Here is a 22,732-nt window from a genome sequence, read left to right on the forward strand (position 1 = left end):
ATCAGACCTACTTCAAAAAGCTGACATGCAATATAAGTTACATTATTACATTAAAAAGGTCTTGTATACATTAGATATTCGAGTACAATCCCATATAATAATATTAAAACAAATTCATTTCCATAAAACATTCTTGCAAAGATCACTGACAACTATGTGTAAAAGATTCTCAATTACTGAATGAGTCACTGAAATTCAGTATTCTCAGGATAAGAAAGATGAAGGAGGGATGGCTCTTACCTTCATCCCCCTTTCTTAGCTATAATTCTCCAACATTATTTTGTGGTTAATGTGAGACTACAATTATGAGTTCTCTTTTCTACCCTTAGCCTCACAATGCAGAAACAACTCCATAGAGACTATATTTAACTGGTTATCTCAGTAAATAGAAAAGGTCTTATCTTAGGCCCAGTAAATAAGTACTCTTTCTTTTTTCTTTAATTTTTTTTCACATTTATTTATTTTTGAGAGACCGAGTGAGACAGTGCGTGAGTGGGGGAGGGGCAGAGAGAGAAGGAGACACAGAATTTGAAGCAGGCTCTAGGCTCTGAGCAAGCTGTCAGCACAGAGCCCAACGCAGGACTCAAACTCAGGAACAGTGAGCTCATGACCTGAGCCAAAGTCTGATGCTCAACTGACTGAGCCACCCAGGCACCCCAATTACTCTACTTTCTTATCATTTTGTTTAGATATGTGAGAATCCAGAGTGTCACGCTCATATTTTAATAATGAACAGTATTAAAATAACTCTAAGGAATCATTACAATTTTATTTTTATTGCTACTCATCTGACAAAGAAGACAAGAATTATTTAAAAGTAGTAGCATAAGAAATTCACAGGTAGGAGGCGCCTGGGTGGCTTACTAGGTTAAGCATCCGACTCTTAATTTTGGCTCAAGTAAACATCTCCCACTTCCTGAGACTGAGCCCATGTGTGTCAGGCTCTGCACTGACAGTGCAGAGCCTGCTTGGGATTCTATCTTCTCTCTCTCTCTCTGCCCCTCCTTCTGTTCATGCTCTGTTTCTCAAAATAAACAAACATTAAAAAAAAAAGAAACCAAATAGGTAGTAAGAAATCAGTCTTTGTCACTGCTTTTAGGTTTCTGCCCTCATTCAAACAAGCTGATCTAGTCACCAGTATCTTGAAAAAGAAAAAATTTTGTTTTCACCTTTTCCTTTCTCCTTTTTTTTTTTTTAAATGTTTTATTTATTTCTAGGAGAGAGAGAGAGAGAGAGAGACAGCGTGAGCAGGGAAGGGTCAGAGACAGAGGGAGTCACAGACTGAAACAGGCTCCAGGCTCTGAGCTGGCAGTCAGCACAGAGCCCAACGCGGGGCTCGAACCCACGAACCGCGAGATCATGACCTAAGCGAAAGTCGGACGCTTAACCGACTAAGCCACCCAGGCGCCCCTCCTTTCTCCTTCTTGACAGAACTGCTATTCTTCAATTCTCTGACATGATCAAAAGGATAAAAAGGCAAAAATCCTAAACACAGAACCAGAAGAGCCCAGGGATCTGGATCTGGTATCACTTATAATTAGCTATATAACTTCACGCAGATTTTAAGATCTTCAGACCTGTAAAAATGATCCATAAAATGAGGAGTTTGATAAGGATTGTCCCTAAAGCTTAGCAGTCGGTGAGTCTTGCTTATCAGTTAGCAACAGAGAGGGATCTTTTGGCTGGAAATTGATGTGTCGCAAGGGGCTCATTTTGTAACCCAAAGTTTCCGAATTCTTAACTTCCTCAGTATTACAATTGTGAAATCTGAGTCAGAGCTCCTTATCCCGGTAAGATATTACTATGATAAAATAAATTTGTCAGTTCTTAATAAATATTTTACTTGAGGAGCACCTGGGTGGCTCAGTTGGTTAAGTGTCCAACTCCTGACTTCAGCTCGGGTCACTGTGGGATTGAGTCCTGTGTCAGGCTGTGCACTGAGCTTGGAGCCTGTTTCAGATTCCCTCTCTCCCCCTCAGCTCTTCTCCTCCAGTCACACACATGTACTCTATCCTTCCCTTCCTCTCTCTCAAATTAATTAATTAAATATTTGACTTGATCTTTGGTAGCAGGTATGAGTATTTTTATAATATATAAACCAATAAATCTTTGCTATCTTTTTACAAAGAGACTTGTCATAAGATTTTTAAAATCAAACATCTTTTATATATCTAAAAAGATTCTACTTAGGAAAAAGTAGAGTCCATCTGTATATAAAATGAGAAATACAAATCAATGTAAGTATATATTGTGATCTTGAAGTATGAAAACTCCAAAGTGAAATATAGTCTGCTCCCACTGACAAGATCACAAGTGAGACTGATGTAACATCAAAATATGTTAATTTTTTTAATGTTTTATTTATTTCTGAAAGAGAGAAAGACAATGTGAGCAGGGGAGGGTCAGAGAGAGAGGGAGACACAAAGAATCCGAAACAGGCTCCAGGCTCTGAGCTGTCAGCACAGAGTCCAACGCAGGGCTCAAACCCATGAACCGTGAGATCATGACCTGATCCGAAGTCAGATGCTTAACCGACTGAGCCACCCAGGCACCCCAAAATAAGTTAATTTTTAACAATTACTTACTATTTGTGCTAACCTGTCAAAGTTGCCTGTCTTTCTTGAGATAAAATGCTATACTCTGACTTCTGGAAAAAACAAACAAACAAACAACAATGTGTTCTAGTCATTACCTTATGTAATATGTGATCCCGGTCTGTCTCTCTATTTACTTACCTACCTATGAGTCTTCAGAAGCTAACAGTCACAAGGGAAGACAGTTTAACAGCGTTTTGGATAAACAAAAGAGTAGTGGATTTTAGATGACAAATTTCTGTTCCCTCACAGCTAAGATTCAAGGCTACTGATGTATTCCCTCATGAATAAAATGAAAAGCATAAGTGAGGTCACATATTATATTCCTTTTAAGATCTAATTACTCTATTTTGTAATGTAAAGGCAAAAGAGGTTAGATTTAACTTAAAGAGTGAACACAACTTTGTAGTCTGTTGAGCCTTCATCACAAAAGTTGCTGTTCCAGAGGAATGTAACTCAGATTAAAACAAACAAGCAAAAAAACTTTTAGAAGCATCCCTATGATGATAACTTTGCAAGAACAATTTTACCAAGTTCAAGAACACCTTAACAATACCTTCATTCTTATGACAATCATACTAAATGTCAACATAAGATCATTAAGGATAATCAAAATATCTTTTGGGCCACTACATAAAATACTATAATAAAGGAAACATACACACTCTGGACCTCTAAACTAGGGTTAATAAACCTAAAGGTTCTTTATTTCGGCAACCAAGTTTTGCTCTATAAAGTATGTTTAACAGAAAACAACTAAAAAGTCAAATACATCTCCATCTCTGACTTAACCCCTCTTTTCCAAGTTCATAGTATTCCCTTGATAGGAATAATCCCTTGACAATGTCAGCTAACTGACACTAACTACACAGAAAAACAGCAATCCCTATTGGTGTTCAGCAAAAAGTGTAATTTTCCAGAATCACTGAATTCTACCCCGGAAACCAATGCTAAACTATGGTAACTAACTTGAATTTAAATAAAATCTTGGACAAAAAAATAAAAGTTTTAAAGAAAAAATTATAATTTTTCAGCTGTTTTGTGGGAAAATGGACATTGTCTTACTACTTCTCCCAAACAAATCTTTAGGTTTTAAATTTTGTTCACCATTAGTTTTTTTCTGTCATTAAATCCTACCTACTCTATTATCCATTTCCACAGTTGTCATTTTAGTTCAATATTTACAAAGAGCACCTACTACTATATTACAGTCACTGTACTCAATCTAGCTCATATCCTAATGATCTGTTTCTTCTCAAGTCATCATGCCGTATTCATTAACATCTTTAGGACCGGCATCGCCTCATCACCACCTACTGATCCTGGTCCAGGGGCACCACCTAGTGGTCAGCAACAGGAACTACCCCTCCCACCACCTTTCTTCCCCTCTGGGAAAACTACTCCTGAGCTTTCAGGTTTTGCTCAACTAATTCAATCTTAGAAATCTCCCTTTCATATGAACAGAGCCAGATGCTATCCTACTGTGATTTACCAAGGAGGCAGAATCCCTTACTTATAAGCCCTGCTCTAAATCCACAAGCTGTAAATCTTTATTAATATTTTAATACATTTAAGAATGAGATTGTAAATGAGAGAGAATGGGTGAGCTAATTCAAAGATGAACTCCAGACAACAGCAGGCACTGAGCTCTCTGTGCCTCTTCCAGAGTTGGCCTTGGTTGGGAAGTCCTTCGGGCAGTCTCTGCCCCCATTCCACCTGTGGAGATATAGGCCAATAGGGACAGCATTCTACAGCTCTTTCTGCTCCTGAGGTGCCAGCCTGGAGGCAAAGAAAGCAGCTGGGGGAGTGACAGAGGGGACCTCCATTNCAGGCAATGCCTTTCCCTTGTCCTTTGCCCAGAGCGATCCAATTCTGTTGCATAGAAAATCTATACGTAGACCTGGAAACCATGATTCTATCAAGTTGGCTCAGCCTTTTCAGTGTGAGAGTCTCCCAACACTTGGGCTCTTAACCACAAAACAGAGGAGATTACCAGGAAGAGTAACCCTATTTCCCCTTTCTACCCTGCCTGCTTCTCCCAACCCATTCCTCTTTTCTCTATTTCCCAGATAAAGCCAGGCATTACCAAAAAAAAAAAAAAAAATTCTCCTCTCTGGCCATACTCTAAATAACTCACAAAACTTCCCTAACAGCAGCCTAAATACTCTTTTTCTAAATTCACCTATAAACAGGAAAATAAGATGTTGAGTTCTGAAGTGATACTAACCTTAATAGAGAACTGGGAGGACTAACTTTGAACTTCCCCTCATAAGCTTCCAAGTTTGTATCTACCTTCTCATTCCCGTTTAATTAAACTATTCTTTCCTCAGAATTAATGGCCAAAAAATCTCATTTATTGTTTTATAAAATGAAGTGTATTTAAATAGCACTGATTAGTATGTTTTCACTATTTAGTTAACCACTGTTATTGTGAAATAGGGTATGATATTTCACCTAGACTTTGGAGGAATGGAATTTTGGGGCTACTGAAAAGTCAAAATGACTTTTCCCATAAAAATAAATAATTAAATATTGGTTTAAAAGTTGGTACATGCTTACACTACATGACAATAAGTTCTCCACTGAACTCCCTGATACCTTAGCTGTTTTTTCATCTTTTATTCCATCTTGAACATAACTACTAAAAAATATTTTTTTCAACATGCAAACCTCCTTTCAGAAATCTACAATGAGGGCTTCCTGTTTTCCAGTCACATCATCAGAATTATTTAGTTTCACATTTATAATGCTAAATCAAAGCTCTCTCCCCAAACTGGAATTTTAAAAATCAGTTGTACGTAATCATGCACTCTTCCTATCTTACCTCTCGTTACTTCTCTAAACGTTCTACCAGTCCTCATACTGGTTAGGCCCTAGGGTTCTAAGCAGGAAATAAAGATAACTAATACATGGTCCCAGCTCTCTAGAGACTCACAGCTGGGGTTTGCTTCTATTTTCTTCTTCATCTTTAAAGCACATCTGAGCTATTTTAAAACTTGAAATCTGTGTGTATTGTCTTAGGATGAAGATCCATCTTTACGGTGCCTCATACTCCTAAGAGATCCCCCAAGGAACACATGCTCCATAAAGCCCATCAGTAACAGGACTCCATTCTTAGCTCTCCCTTCTCTCAACTTCTATTGACCTTAACTCAGTAATAACGGATTATATTTTGTTCTCTATTGAAGATTTTAACCACAAAGATGAGTTGTAAGTATGCTGTAGCCCTCCAGGGGGCCACGCAGAGCCTAGAGTAACTAGATCAATTACCCTGGCTATGAATATGTCATCACTTTAGTCTGGTGTGCTGGATAGATATTTTAATTTTCTAGGTGTGTCATGAAAAAGACTGGGAAGGCCAAGTTTAACTTGTGGCATTTTCAAATTAGAAGTAACAATTAATATTATTTAGTACAACGACCTCATCTGAAAAATGAAGGAAGTGAAACCTATGGAATTTAATTTGTTTAAGGTCACACTGATATTTAATAAGAGAAATAAGACATTCTTAGAATCTAAAAACCACAGGCTCCTGACTTCTGGGCTTGATTACACCACATCACACTGCTTCTTTAACTGTTACCTGTGTAAATCTTGCCACCCTAAGACTGTAAAGTCTTTGAGAATAGGCTATAACACCATTTTATACCTCACATCTCTCAAAGTGCTAATATCCAACTTGGGGGTACTTACTTAAGAGACGGTTGTATTGGTGGAATAAGAAGTCTTTATTATAAAGAAATGACCCATTTAATGAAAACTAACTTCGATTTCCAAATTTAGAAATTTGTCTAAGTCACATATGTACATAAGTTGAATGTGAGAAAGTGGACAAATACACTTGAGAAAAGGTGACTTGAAACTGTACCTTAGAATAGGCAATTGACATGACTATTCTAAAAGCCACATAAAAGCATCTAAGTTTATTAAAAACAAGATAACCAGCCCAAAATGGAATCACTTATGCTAAGCCCCACATTACCCACTGAGAAACTAATTACAGTTCTACCTCTCCCAGAAAGGGACTCTTAAACCAACCAATCAGGAATTACCTGATCAGTATTAGTTAGGTAACCTACCTGATAACCCCCTGCCATCCCATATAGGAAAAGTAACAGAGCAATAATCAATTACTTTTTTGCCTAGTGTAACTTCCTTGTTTCTGTTCCTTTCTGTCTATAAATATAAGTTTTTCACTTTGTACAGCTTTTTAGAGCTCCTTTCTATTTGCCACACTCGATGCTGACCAATTCACTGAATTGTTGAATAAAGCCAGTAAGACCTTTAAATTTTACTAAGTTGAATTTTTTCAGCAATGCAAAAAGCATTAACATTTAAACCATACAACATAAGTTTAATCTACATACATCAAATTCTCATTAGTAAGATCTGATCCAAGTATTGTTCCTTACCTATCTGGCATGCACAGACAAGCAGTTATGACTTATGGCCTTAATGCACATGATCATCTTGTCCCTTAAAATGCCAAGAAAGGGGCGTCTGGGTGGCTTAGTCGGTTAAGCGTCCGACTTTCGCTTAGGTCATGATCTCGCGGTTCGTGGGTTCGAGCCCCGCGTTGGGCTCTGTGCTGACTGCCAGCTCAGAGCCTGGAGCCTGTTTCAGTCTGTGACTCCCTCTCTCTCTGACCCTCCCCTGCTCACGCTGTCTCTCTCTCTCTCCTAGAAATAAATAAAACGTTAAAAAAAATACCAAGAAAAAAACAATTTCAGTAAAATTTCTTTATAGTATAGGCTTTTGGGGACCTTTCCTTTTGCTATTCCCTCTGCCAGGCCTATTCTTTCCCCAGATATCTCTTGGTTTCCTCCCATCCTTCAGGTCTGTGCCCATTTTTCAATGAAGTCTTCCTTGACCACTCTGCTTATAATTTCCTGCCCTAGAATTCACTGCCTTTCACAACTGTCATATTGTATACAGATTTCTCACACTATCCAAAATATAGCATTCATATGAAAATTTTTGTAGGTTGAAATGGCATAAAGCAAATAAGCAATTACCACTAATTTGTATGAAAAAAAATTTGATCATCCGCAGACAAAAAAAAATAACCTTTCTTAGGCTTTTCTGATATCCTAGGACATACCCTGCTAACAGATGCACACAAAAAAATTGAGATAAAGTACAGTTGCTCACAGATCTAGTTCAAAGCTATGATAGCTTGATGCTGAGATGCTAAATGTAATTCCCAAGAAAGGAGGTTGGCAGTACTACTTTTGCTACTAGAGGTGTGCCTCTGTAACTGCTCCAAAACCAATGCTGAGTGCCACTGTCACTTTTCACCTTTTTTTGTAGAAGCAAAAATCCTCTTCAGATTTTTTTCAGTTAGTCAAAATAAACACTAACACAGGTCTTTCAATAAAAGTAAAAGCTTAACGTGAACTTCCAAAAAGTGGGAGATAACTGTATTTTATATGCATGTTTTATTTACCTCCTCTTACTATATAGTAAACTTCACAAGAGAAAATATTCTTTACTTGTTTTATTCACTCATATATTCTCAGCACCTAAATCCGGAGTAGGCAAAGTATGGGCCATGGTGCAGATACTGTCCACCACAGCCAAACCCAGGTATGCCAACTGGTTTACATATTGTGGGAGGCTGCTTTCACACTACAGTGCAGAGTTGAGTAGTGATAAAGACCAAATAGTCAAAAATATTTACTATCACTATTTACAGAAAATAGTTTGTAGATCACTGCCCAAAACCAACATTAAGTCAAATACTCAATAAAAATTTACTGAACACAAATGTATGAAAAACAAACTGGCAAAAAAAAATTTTTTTTTAAGTTTTATTTATTTCTGAGAGAGAGAGAGAGACAGCGTGAACATGGGAGGGTCAGAGAGAGAGGGAGACACAGAATCCGAAGCAGGCTCCAGGTTCTGAGCTAGTTGTCAGCACAGAGCCCGACGTGGGGCTCGAACCCACAAACCGTGAGATCATGACCTGAGCCGAAGTCGGATGCTTAACCATCTGAGCTACCCAGGCGCCCCAAAAATATTTCTGATCTTTCAGTATTTTAATAAGATACGAAAGAAGAACACATAAAACTGAGACATCATAACAGAAGCTTTCAGTGCACTCACCAGTCTGCACTTTCATCTGTACAACTTTTCATATTCTATATCATAGATTCAAAGAACAAAGTCGGCAAGAGCACTAAAAATCATAGTTAAGTAACTTGCCTAAAATCACTCAGCTAGTAAATAGCAAAGCTGGGACAGGAGCCTTTTTNAGAGACAGAACATGAGCAGGGGAGGGTCAGAGAGAGGAGACACAGAATCTGAAACAGGCTCCAGGCTCTGAGGTAGCTGTCAGCACAGAGCCTGATGCGGAGCTTACACCCACAAACTGCGAGATCATGACCTGAGCCAAAGTTGGACGCTCAACTGACTGAGCCACCTAGGCGCCTCAACTGACTTTTGATTAAGTGACAAACTATTTAGTCCCAATCATATGGGCTAAGAGGGTAAGTAGAGTACTTTAGGTTCTAGCAATTTGTTGTTCCCAAAGAGAATGTAGCCTAAACTTCTAACAAGCAAATAAAAACCTAGTCAAATCTCATAAATCACAATTGTTAATGTATTCTGATTTTACACATGAATAACATGAGCTTTATTTCCCAGACTGATGATTATAAATAAAATTATTAAAAGTAGGGGCGCCTGGGTGGCTTAGTCGGTTAAGCGTCCGACTTTCGCTTAGGTCATGATCTCGCGGTTCATGGGTTCGAGCCCCGCGTCGGTCTCTGTGCTGACTGCCAGCTCGGAGCCTGGAGCCTGTTTCAGTCTGTGACTCCCTCTCTCTCTGACCCTCCCCTGCTCACGCTGTCTCTCTCTCTCCTAGAAATAAATAAAAAACATTTAAAAAAATTAAAAAAAATTATTAAAACTATAAGACATCCATTCTTTAGCAAGTGTAATTAAGCAAATAGGAAACTGTCTGAATGAATGACTACTCTGCTAATTCTGAGAATTCTGTCAGATCACTTAAATGTCTAGAAAAAATTAACATCAATTTTTAGAAATAATCTCCTCTTTTTAAAATCACCAGCCAGGGGCACCTAGGTGGCTCAGTCGGTTAAGTGTCTGACTTCGGCTCAGGTCATGATCTCACAGCTTGTGGGTTCCAGCCCTGTGTTGGGCTCTGTGCTGGCAGCTCAGAGCCTGGAGCCTCCTTCCGATTCTGTTTCTCTCTCTCTCTCTTTCTCGCTGGCATTCTCCCACTCGTCCCACTCGTGATCTCTCTCTCTCAATATAAATTTTAAAAAACATTTAAAAAAATGAAACAAAATCACCAGCCAATCTTTACAAACTGCATAAAAAATAAATATTACCAATCTTTTCATGCCATTAGAGAAATACAAATTAAAAACCCCTATGAGATACCACTCACAAACTAGACTGGTTAAATTTAAAAATGATGACAATACCAAATAGTGATGAGGATGTGAAGAAACTGAAATTTTTATACACTGCTGATAGAAATGCAAAATGGCACAGTCACTTTGTAAGTAAAACATACATCGTGATAAATATATATTTGGTCTTCATTCCAGGTTCCTGGCACAGAGCTCCTGAAACCCTTGGGATTTCTGGAGTGTAAGAGTATCTTTTATATGCGAAAATGTAGACCCAGGATAGCTTTAGGATAGATGCACAGTGCCAGAAACACCAAGGTCCAGTTAGAGGGGTAGAACATTCATCCCCACCTCTCAACCTCCTGGAGAGGGAGAGGTTTTGGAAATGAGGTATTCACCAATGGTCAATGACTTAACCAACTGTGCATGCATAATGAAGCTGCCACAAAACTCCCTAAATGACAGGATTCAGAGAGCTTCCAGCCTGGTGAACACTGAGTGCTGGGAGGGTGGTGTGCCTAAAAAGGACATGAAAGCTCTGCACCACCAAACCTCCCCATCCACCTTGCCTAATGCAGCCATTGTACTTTGGTATTCCTGAATTGTATCCTTTATAATAAACCAATAAACCACTTTGTATGTAAGTGCCTTTCTGGGTTCTGTGAGCCATTCTTGTAAATAACCAAATTTGAACAGGGAGTTAGTTATAGGAATAGTTGGTTGGTCAAAAGTACAGGTGGGAACCTGAGACTTCCAACTGACATCTGAAGTGGAACTGAGCCCTTTAACCAGTGAGAGCTACATTAACCCTAACGGGTTATTGTCAGAATTTAATTGAATTGTAGGACATCCAGTTGATGTCAGAACTGGTTGCCAGCATGGGGGAAAAAAGCACACACTAGGTGTCAAAAATGTTCAGGGTTAAAACAGGGCAGACATATTTACCATATAAATCAGAGAAATGAAAACATTAAGTCCTACATACAAAAGTTTATAGAAGTTTAATTAACAATAGCCAGAAAATGGAAATGATCTAAATGTCCATCAACCAGGGAACACATGAACAAACAGATACACATCGGAATACTATTCAGCAAAGAAAAGGAATGATGTAACAACATAACTAATTCTCCAAAGCAGTATGCTAAGTGAAAGAAGCCAAACACAAAAGATTACATACTGTATGATACCACTTAGAATAATTCTAGAAAAGGCAAAACAATAGTAATAGAAAGTAGATCAGTGGCAGCGAGAAGTCAAGGATTAGAGAAAATAGGACAGACTACAGCAAAGGGGCTTAAGAAATCATTGTGGGGTAATGGAAATGTTCTACATCATGACTACGGTTATATGACCACACCTTTTTAAAACTAATCAACTGTACGTTTAAAATTGGTGGTTTTTCAGGGATACCTCACTGGCTCAGTCAAAAGAGCTTGCAACTCTTCATCTCAGGGTTGTGAGTTCGAGGCCTACACTGGATACAGAGATTACTTAAAAATTTTTTTTAAAAACCCAAAAAATAAATAATTGGTGGGTTTTCATAAAAATCCTAGAAGGGATTTTCTCTGACATCAGTGGGAGTAACATTTTTTTTAGTTATATCTCCTGAGACAAGGGAAACAAAAGCAAAAATAAACTATTGGAACACTTCATCAAAATAAACTCTGCATAGCAAAGGAAACAATCAAAAAAAACTACAAGACAATCTACTGAATGGGAAATGACATATCCAACAAAGGGTTAGTATCCAAAATATATAAAGAACTTAAATAACTCAATATCAAAAAATACATCCAATTAACAATGCAAAGACATGAACAGACATTTCTCTGAAGAAGACATACAGATGGCCAACAGACTCATGAAAAGATGCTCAACATCATTCATCATCAGGGAAATGCAAATCAAAACCTCAATGAGATATCACCTCACACCTGTCAGAATGACTAAAATCAAAAACACACAAGCATTGGTGAGAATGTGAAGAAAAAGGAACTCTTGTGCACTGCTGGTGGGAATGCAAACTGGTGCAGCCACTGTGGAAAACAGTATGGAGGTTCCTCGAGAAATTAATAATAGAACCACAATGATACCCAATAATTACACTATTGGGTATTTACCCAAAGAATACAAAAAACACTAATTTGAAAACATGTATGCACCTGTATGTTTACTGCAGCATTATTTACACGAGCCAAATTATGGAAGCAGTCCAAGTGACCAATGATAGATGAAATGGACAAAGAAGACATGGTGTATATATACGCAATAATACTATTCAGTCATAAAAAAGAATGAAATTTTGCCATTTCCAACAACATGGATTGATCTAGAGAATATAATGCTAAGTAAATTAGTCAGTCAGAGAAAGACAAATACTGTATCATTTCACACATGTGGAATTTAAGAAACACAATAAATGATTAAAGGAAAAAAAAGGAGAAACCAAAAAACACTCTTAACTATAGAGAACAAACAGATGGTTACCACAGGGGAGGTAGGTGGGGGGTTGAGTGAAACAGGTGAAGGGGATTAAGAATACATTTATCTTGATGAACACTATTAATACATGGAATTATTGAAATTACTATATTGTACACCTGAAACTAATATAACACTAAATTGCTAACTACATTGGAATTAAAATAAAATAATAAAGTAAAATTGGTGGGTTTTACTGTAAATACATGTATTAAACAGTTTTTAAAAATGTTCTCCCTTGGCTCTCTATGAAGTTTTCTAAAGCAATACAAACATATACAATATACTTTACTTACAATTTTTCTTTTTCTTTTTTTTTCAGGGGCGGGAGAGGGAGGGTACACATGAAAGGAGAAAGGGGCAAGGCAGGAGAGAGAGAGAGAGTCCATGCCCAGTGCAGGGCTCAATCTCACGACCCTGGGCTGAGATCATGACCTGAGCCAAAATCAAGAGTCGGACACTTAAGTGACTAAGCTACCCAGACACCCTCTAATCACTGAATCACAAGTTAAAAAAAAAAAAAAAAATTCTTAGTGTCCTCTGGAACAGATTAAGACAAATTATATAGTTGTACTTTTAACTGTTAACTAGATTGTATAATCAGTGACCAAATGCCCTTTTATTTCAAAGATAACTATTATGGGGGTGCCCGGGTGGTTCAGTAGGTTAAGGGTCCGACTTCAGCTCAGATAATGATCTCATGGTTTGGTTAGTGAATTCGAACTCTGCTTTGGATTCTGCGTCTCCCTCTCTCTGCCCCTCCCCTGCTCACATATGGCCTCTCAAAAATAAACATTAAAAAAAGGTAACTATTATGCACACAAATTTATATTATTTTCCCTCATTTATATCTTTAATTTTAATGATGTGAATCATTATTCTGATGATTCTGTTATTCTGGTAAATATGTTATTCAGACAGGCTTAACTTCTTAAAGTGATCTACTGTCTATTACTTGTTTGTTTTTAATGTCACATTTAGATAGGAAAGGTTTAAAGGTTCTAGATTCAGTATCGCTATTTCCAGGCTAAATATCCAGTAATATATACTTACCTGTGCCATAAGCAGAGAGAGTATAAAAGTGACTGATTAATCATTAAAACTTTAAGGAATACATAAAAGTAAAGCCAAAAGATAGCAAGATGGTGACTTATAGGGCAGACCTGACCCACAAATGTGTTTACTGTGGCTTCTATCCTATGTTAAAAATCAGGAAATTACTAAGCTCATTTTCAAATTTCTCAAATCAGAAGACCTGGCAAGACTGGGCTCACAGTCCTAAATCACAACCATCAGCTAAAGCTAAGAAGACATTGCCCCTTTAGACAGAACTTGTAGTCTCCATTTTGTCCTAGCCCCATAGAATGAGTTTACCCATTGTTACTACCTGCCTGGCTACATGTACCTAAGTTTTCAAACCTTATCAGAACTATTTCTACTATATGCCTTAACTAAGTTAGTTTCATATAACTAAGTTATATGAAAAGAGTTTCCCATAAATTTGTTAAGCCTAGCTCTCCATCCAGGCAAACCTAAAAACTCTTAATAAAGAGTAAATTATAAGAATACACACAAAACGTATACTGAATGCTGATGATGTGGCACAGTGTATAGGAAAACTATAACCAATTTAGTATAATCCTATGCTAAGCACAGACAAACCCAGATTCTAGAACTTTCTTGGGCCTTCATTAATGTAAGAAAGTCAATTCATGTGCAAAAACAAAATAAGAATCACCTCTGCTCCTCTACCATAAAACTGAGCCCTTTAGCACATAAAAAGCACTTGAAAGAAACTGAAGGTTTTAGCAAAAGGGTAAAATAAAACATAGCAATATGTTAGGAAGCAAACAGGAATATATTTATAGATATCCATTCATTAGCTAGAATGAGTATTATTCATCCCATGTATTTAATGGAAAAAAGCCTATTTTTTACCATGACTTTGAGATAGCTGCTGAGATATCTCTTTTTAGCTACCAAAAAGAAGTTTGGAGAGTCCTAGATACAAAGAACAGTAAGTTAACAGAAAAAGGAAATCTGGCAGACTTACCCGCTCTATAGTTGCTTCGTCCCCTGGCAGACATGCAGCAGCAGCAGCACAAGCTATTTCCATCATAGCAGAGCTGGTTGGAGCATCAGTTGTAGATGAAGACCGGGGTCGGCCCGACTGCATAACAGTTGCCATCTCCTGGCCAGATTTCCTGTTGATTTGGGGACTTCCCTTTGGGGCCTCTGGCTTGCCCCGCCTACTATGTAAGCTCGTCCCTCTCTTCATCTTGGGTGGCACTCGAATCTGCTGCAGGACACGATTCAGAGCTGTGGGGTGGGTGGGGACACCATCAATCTCAGCACATGCGTTCTGGCTTTCCAGATCCATTTCAGGTTCTGGATCTGCCTGAATTTGTTGCACATCGTGTGGAGACACTGACGACCTCCTGCGCTGGTGCTGGAAGAGATGCTTCAAGCCTTGGCCAATCACATTAATGTTCTCCAAAGCATTGTGGGTCATTTTAGACAACTTTTGTTCTGATTCTGTCTGCTTTCTGGCCTCTGCATCTTGGGATTTGCCTCCAGGATCAGGGTCCTCATATAACTGTTCACTGCCCGAAGGCTCCATCAGTAGATTTAATATGCTTATTTGCAAACTCAAAAAATTTTAAACACACCAAAACTGTCAAATTAGGTAGGCATTTGCTTCAACAGTAACTACACATGCAGCTGTGAGACGGAGGCTTCATGCCTATCTAATGCTTGAAAAGAAAAGAAAAGAAAAGAGCCTCTTATTAAAAATCCATGCAAAATCTCCAGTGTTAAAGAAAAAACATGCCACTAGCCAAACAAATAGGCACTAACATTAAGCAATCTTTAATCAGAAGATTAAAAGACAGTTTTCTAGATAATGGGTAATGATTATTTTCTAGAATAGGAGAAAAAGCTAAAAATAAGTACATAGCAAATGAAAATAGCAATGTTAAAAAGAAAAAATCCCTACAGGTTTCAACCTATGAAGAACTGAATACCAGAGGAATCATCTTGGAGTGGAAACCAGCATCATAGTTTACAGAACAGCCATTACTTGAGAAATCAAAAGGGAACAGACCACTCAATATGTACAGTCTGGCTTAGGCAATTTAATTCCTCTCAGTCATAACCACAGTAACTGCTGAAACTCAGCAAAGTAAATTCAAAGAATAATAGTGAGAAGTGGACATCCCACTCTAACCGTGGATTTTTAATGGAAAAGAGGAATTTCTTGTTACCATTCATATTCATCAAGGTCACTGATAAACAGGGGTGACAGGTTTACTCTATTGAGAAGAAAATGGAAACAGAAATCTTATAAGTGGAATTCTCCGCTGAACACAAAGGACCATCTGGCACCATATGAGAAAATGATCCACACAGAATCTGTCTTCACAGACACTAGAGCTTTGCTCTGTACCAACTACCAAAAAGAGAGATTCAGAGTCACTCCAGAGGTGGGGAACAAGAGGCAAGACAGTTTACATTTCAAATGGACAAGTGCTGGACAGTTGGGAGTTAGTCCCCACCTCCACCCTACCCTACAAAAAAGAGATTCAAAGAAATCTCTTTCTCTGAATAGTGTCATCTCTGACAGAAGCTTCCCACATAACCACACAAATTCAAAAGCAATGAAATAACACAGTAAATGGATAGATGGAAGAGTAGAGAAAAAGAAAGGTCAAAATGCAATCACACACCAGTATTAAATGCAGGAAATTAAAAGGAAGCTGAAACTAAGAGGTGTGAAGTCAGCACAACTGCCATGGTTATGGAAATCACATGCAAAAAAAAAAGGAGGGGAGATAGCAGGGATGAGATTTTTCTTAATGCAAAGACTTTCTGCAAATATATAAATTTGTATTAATGCACAGAACCTGGGGACAAAATATTGTATAGGAAGTTCTTTATTTACCTATTTTCCCCCAATTTTTTCTTCAACAAGCTTTAAAACTCCCTACACTGCCAAGTACTTTGAACAGCCTGTCACCCAGTAAGGCCCTACCATGGTCCTGTTCTGGGGGTATGGAGCCTTCTTGCCACCAAGTAGCATTCTGGAAGGCACTACCTAGCTGGAATGTATGAGTCACTGTGAACTAAAGGCTACTAGAGTTCAGAGGGATAAGAATGCAAACCCTCTAGTTTTCTTCCTGCTAACTACTTTTAGAAGGAAGACCTTCTTACCATGTATATGGCACTGTCATTGTGGCTCTGCTGTCCATATTCCTTCATGCTTATTTACCCATCTCCTGACCTCTTCATGACTCCGGAGCATAAACATCATGACAGACTTAAAGACATAATTTATCTCTCACCAAGACTTTCCTACTTTCTAAATACCACAAAATTCTTTGCTCCTAAATTAGGCAAATGAGTAGCAGTCATGAGAACAGTACATTGCTTTTGTTTTTCCTCTTCTCAATGGGGAAGCTCAGAAAGAAACCCTTAATCCTTATTAGTTAAAAACTGTCTTGGCCTTTACTGGAGTTTTCTGGGGCTCCTTGAGGGCAAAAATACTGCCAATATTGCCAATAGTACATATATTTGATTATACTCACCCTCCCTCATGAGTTTGTGGAGCAGACTAATAGTTATTGAATTATTTCCACCCTACAAAGCATTGAGCTCCTCAGAGAATAGGGCTATGTAACCAAGATAATCCAGTAACTCATCAGGGTCTAAATGACCCTGAGAAGATGGGAGGATGTGAAAGCAACAGACTGATAATAAGGTAGTAATTTACCTTTCTCCTTATTTGTGTTTACATTAGCTAAATAATACAACTGATTTTTTGTTGTTTTTGGAAGCAAAATACATAAGTTTTTCCCATGAGACTAAAAGATACCATGATTAAAGGAATGGTGTCAAGATTAACTGGAAAATCAAATAACGTACTTTACTTGTCTTATATATAAAGATATTATCTGTAAATCTATTTCTTTGGGTAGTGTTATAAGCTAATCAAATGGCTATCTGCTACTAAAAAAAAAAATAATACATTTTTAATGTAACTTCATTTGAGACTTCACCAGCATTTGTACATCATTTTTATTTTCAGATAATTGGAAATGATGATTGATTACAGATAAAACTTAACAGCATTCCTAGGAAAACCTAGAAATAGGGTGTCAATTTCCAAGCCAAAGCTTGCACAGGCTGTCTATACAGCTGCAAAGGTTATATACTAGAAGATTAATAAGTTCTGGGATTTCTAAAAGCAAGACATACCTTAATCATACTAAGTAGCAGGGGCTTATTTAGCATGGAACCCTAAAGAAACCTAAATTAAGCTTTCAACATCACGTTCTATAAGAATTTTGAAAACCTGCTGACTTTAAAATGTACTAGTATTTACATTTGTATCTATTATCTGCATCATTGTTATGGTAACAATACAAACAAAAAATATGGTCAAAATTTTGAAGCTTGTTAAAATTTTCTATAGGCCAACATAAATCTTTAAGGTTACCTTTTGATATACACAAATATGAAGGAAAGTCAAATATTGGGCCCAAAATACCAAAGAAAGTGATGATATATTGCTGACAGTAACAATGTGAGCACTAAATGAGTTCAATAATGTCAAAGTTTTTTAGGACTCCCATGTTTTCTCCTCTAAGATGGCAAATTCAAATGAGTAACATTGCTCAGTTTATAAAACTCTCCAAACAATATATTGAGATACCTGGTTTAACACAAACAAGTTCAACCACAAAGTGTCATAAGATAGAAATGTTGGCTTCTCTTTTAGTCACTCAGCTTCTCTGAAAAGTAAAGTTCTTACAAGAAAACCAGAAAAAGCAGAGAAAGAGAAAAGGAAGTTGAAGGATGTGGAGGAAAAGATGGGCAAGGGGAAAAAGTACAAAGTGGGGAAAAGAGAAGGGAAGGAAAAAATAGCTATCTACAGACCAGGCATTTCAGAGAACTTTATTAAATTCTCAGAAATTTTAACAATTTTTCTACAAAGACATAATACACCATTACTTCACATTCAAGAAACAATTTATTCTGAATTAAAATCAGAAGTAAGCTTAAAAGTTATGTTTTAAAAGTCTGGCAAATGTAGGGGTGCCTGGGTGGCTTAATCGGTTAAGTGTCCAACTTTGGCTCAGGTCATGATCTCATGGTTTGTGGGTTCGAGCCCCGCGTCAGACTCTGTGTCGACAGGTCAGAGCCTGGAGACCACTTTGGATTCTGTGTCTCCTTCTCTCTCTGCCTCTTCCCACTGGCGCTCTGTCTCTCAAATATAAACATTAAAAAAATAAAAAGTTTAAAATACGGCAAACGTTCAGGAGGGTGCTCTGGAAAACCATTCAAATTATATACAAATCTTCTTTTTCTACTTTTTCTTTTTTCTTTTCTGATAGATATGGTGACCAAAGCTTTTTGGTTTGTCTATGAACCATGTTATTTCACTAACCATAAAGAGTTGTATACTTGCCTTTATCACTCTTCTTCAAGCACTTCTAAGGTGTACAGGAATCCTTTCAGGAAAAGCTGAAAAGTAAACATTAAGAATTACAAAATGAAAAACTTAGATGAGGAGCTTATCTATTACATATACTCAGAAAAAAAAACAGTTTATACATTTATGTTAATATTTATCTCTCACTGGTAGGAGTAGGGTAATTTTTTCTAATATTTTTCAATATTTTCTATTTTTCACAAATGTTATGATGAAAAATTATAATCAACAAAGAAGATATTTTGGAAGAAAGTGCTAACTTCTTAGTACTTAAGGAAGTGCACATGTCATAAGTAGCAACGAATGAATATTTTTACACTATCATACTGAATTAGGAATGGCTATTAATCTTAAACTTAAAGTAAAATGAAATGCAAAACAAGTACATAAAACAACACAATTTTATAAGCAAATATTTTTTTCAAGTAGTTTGCATTCTATATCTGCACTATTACATTCAAAACTCTTAAAAACTGTATCTATCATGTACAATTGAGAATCAAGATGCACGAAAATTGAAATTTTTGTGGAAAATGACCTTCTGACAGCCATTACCAGAGAAGCAATTTAATTAAATAAGTATTTGAGGAGTATCTGCTATATGCTCAGCATTATACAGACAAAATGAAAGTACATTATCCTGCCCTCAAGGAACTCCCAATCCGGGACAGAAAGTTAGATTTATATACTTAACACAAAAAGAAACTAGCATAAAACCGTACCATTAAGCTAAAATGTGTGACGAAAACTGCAATTACTATTAGAAGATCAGTTAAGAATAGATTTGTTCAGAAAGCTTTATGAAAAGTTTTAACTGAGCTTTGAAGGATGAGAAAATGGATGAATAAGCAGGAAGATATGGACCAAGACTTCCAGCTAGAAGAGCAGTAAACATAGTATGTTTGGGGGCCAGTAAAGAGGACTCTGCTGGTCTATATACATTCCTGAGGCAGCGGAAGAATGGGGTGGCTGGTGGGTAGAAGTGAGAGAGGACTTTCCATCTAATGTTCCGTATGTTTAGGCCATACCACCCTAAACACGCCCGATCTCGTCTGATCTCAGAAGCTAAGCAGGGCGGGCCTGATTAGTACTTGCATGGGAGAGAGGACTTCCTACCACATAATCTTTTGTACCTTTTGAATTCTGTGCCTTACAACTATTATTACATATTGAAAAATAAATTTTTAAAAAGGAAGGAAATACATGTTTTAACCTCTGGGGTAAACATTTAAAAAGCAGTAAAATAGTATATAATTACTATGATAATAGAAAGGAAATACAAATTAAAATGCCCAAATAAATGCAAAAAGGAGGGAAGATCACAGAACAAGTAGAGCTTAATATAAAAACAAAATGTAAGGTGTCAAATATAAGCTTAAATACTCTAATAACAACACTAAAGATGTAATCAGACCAAAAAGACAAAAATTATTACAATAAGGAACAAAATTCAACTATCATGGTGTTCACAAAAATCACTCCTAAAATAAAAAGAAAGAAAACAGTTTAAAATAGGGCCACCTGGGTGGCTCTTGAGGCAGCTGGTTGAGTGTCAGACTTCAGCTCAGGTCATGACCTCATGGTTTGTGCATTCAAGCCCTGCATTGGGCTCTGTGCTGACAACTCAGAACCTGGAGCCTGTTTCGGCTTCTGTGCCTCCCTCTTTCTGCCCCTCCTCCATGCCCTCTCTCTCTCTCAAAAATAAGTAACAGAAGGAAAAGAACGAAAGAAAGAAAGGGTGTCTGGCTGGCTCAGTTGGTTAAGCATCTGACTCTCAGCTTCAGCTCAGAGTCATAATCTCACAGTTTCCTGAGTTTGAGCCCTGCACTGGGCTTAGGATTCTCTCTCTCTCTCTCTCTCTTTCTTTCTCTCAGTCTCTCTCTGCCTCGCCCCTGCTCACACTGTCTCAGTCTCTCTCAAAAATAAATATACTTAAAAAAAAAAAACAGTTAAAAAGTATAGAAAGGTCATACAGACATAAACTAAAACAAAGCCTCTGTAGCCATATTGATAGTACTCAAAGTAGACTTTAATCCAAAAAGCATTTATAGGTGTGTAATTCATAGGATTAAAGTATAACTTATCAGTAAGATTTAACAATTTAAAATTCGTACACAAATAACAGAACCTTCAAATATATAAAGTGAAAGTTGGAAAAATATAGTGAAAAACATCCATAATCATAATGGGGAAACTTTTAATACCTCTTTAAGTAGCTGACAAATAACTCAGAAAGAGATTAGAAAAGGATAAAAATATAGATTTGAATAGCATGATTAACCAGACCTACACTACCCAATAACTGCAGAATAAATACTCTATCAAGCACAGAGATCTTTTACCAAAATTGATCATATGCTGAACCCTAAGGTAAATCTCACAAGTTACTCTCTGACCACATGGATTCCTAATGTTTAGAGAGTGAAAAGAATCACACTCCTCCTAACTGAACCCCATTTTCTCTTGATCCAACCGCTAGGCAATACAGTAGAGATGGGAGGCTGCGCCAAGTGGGTGAAAGGGAAAAGGAAATACAGGCTTCCAGTTATGGAATAAGTCACGGAAATAAAAGGCACAGCATAAGGATATAGTCAATGTAATAACGATGTAAAGAGACAGATGGAAGTTACACTTGAGGTGAACATAGCATAATGTATAAACTTGTCAAATCACTAGGCTGTATATACCTGAAACTATGTAACACTATATGTCAACTATACTCAAAAAAACACACATACATAAATTTTTAAAATACAGCAGGGATAGAGCAACACAGAGGCTGGATAAGTGCCTAAAACTCTGAAAAAAGGAAAGCTTCCTCTCTGACTAAAGGAAATATAGTCCCAAGAGCATAGGAGAATTCCACTGCAGTTAGGAGGATTTAAAACATAATTTTGACAAACTGCTTAAGAACGAATATGGGCTAACATGAGGGTGTAAAGCCCCTGGGGACTGCAATCATAATAAAGTTCCCACCCTATTGTACACTTTTTTTCTCCAGGAACCTGAAAAGAATCTCTAATGCAGGGGAAGGGGGATCTGAGAATGAGCAGAAAAAGCTCCTCATCTTTGCCCTCACCCACACCTATGGAGCTTGAAGAATAGAACAGCCAGTGCCAATCAGCCCAGATCTATTTCCCTCATCTCCCTATGGAACTAAAGGCTTAATCTGCAAAGAAAAATTCATCAAGGCCTGTACTCTGAGAACACTGGTGGAATCCCAGGATTGCTGAAGGAAAGGAAAAAAAACAGGATACTGAAGCCCAATTTTCACTCCCTGTAAAGTAACAATAACCTTAATGCAGGGTGAGAAAGCTCTAAAAACCTTAACTTTAAAAACCTTATGTTTTACGGGCACCCAGGTGGCTCAACGAGTTAGGGGCACCTGGGTGGCTCAATCGGTTAAGCATACAACTTTGGCTCAGGGCACAATCTCCTGGTTCATGAGTTCAAGTCCCGTGTCAGGCTCTGTGCTGACAGCTCAGAGCCTGGAGCCTGCTTCAGTTTCTGTATCTCCCTCTCTCTCTGCCCCTCCTCCACTCATGCTCTGTCTCTTTCTCCCAAAATTAAAATGAAAAAAATGTTTTAAGTTAAAAATGTTTAATAATAAAAAAATAAGTAAAATCCTTAAGTTTTAAAAAATAAACCTAGATACTGCAGGTAGGTAAAAAGAAAGAGGAGAAACTCTACCCAAGGAAGGGGAGTATAAAGTTTTGTGAAGGCCAGACCCAGATTCTAGTACCTGCCTAAATCTGAGGCTTAATAGACCATTAAGAATTCCCCTT

General features: G+C 37.5%; 1 protein-coding gene across 6 annotated transcripts in view; it reads right to left on the bottom strand.

The window, feature by feature from the left end:
- The window catches only part of TMCC1 (transmembrane and coiled-coil domain family 1), a 261,826-nt gene that overhangs the window by 166,446 nt on the left and 72,648 nt on the right, over positions 1-22,732 (bottom strand). For 4 of the 6 annotated variants that reach the window (XM_077751622.1, XM_077751621.1, XM_077751620.1 and 1 more), the window contains 2 exons: positions 18,924-18,979; positions 14,511-15,210 (listed from right to left, as the gene is read on the bottom strand). In XM_077751622.1, the coding sequence (XP_077607748.1) occupies positions 14,511-15,077 (567 nt within the window). In that variant the 5' untranslated portion in view covers positions 15,078-15,210; positions 18,924-18,979. The remainder of the gene's footprint in view (positions 1-14,510; positions 15,211-18,923; positions 18,980-22,732) is intronic. The other 2 variants (XM_077751625.1, XM_077751626.1) reach the window with 1 other exon arrangement.

Source organism: Crocuta crocuta, unplaced genomic scaffold (genome assembly GCF_008692635.1).
Source record: "Crocuta crocuta isolate KB4526 unplaced genomic scaffold, BGI_CrCroc_1.0 scaffold69-1, whole genome shotgun sequence".
NCBI classification, from domain to species: domain Eukaryota; kingdom Metazoa; phylum Chordata; class Mammalia; order Carnivora; family Hyaenidae; genus Crocuta; species Crocuta crocuta.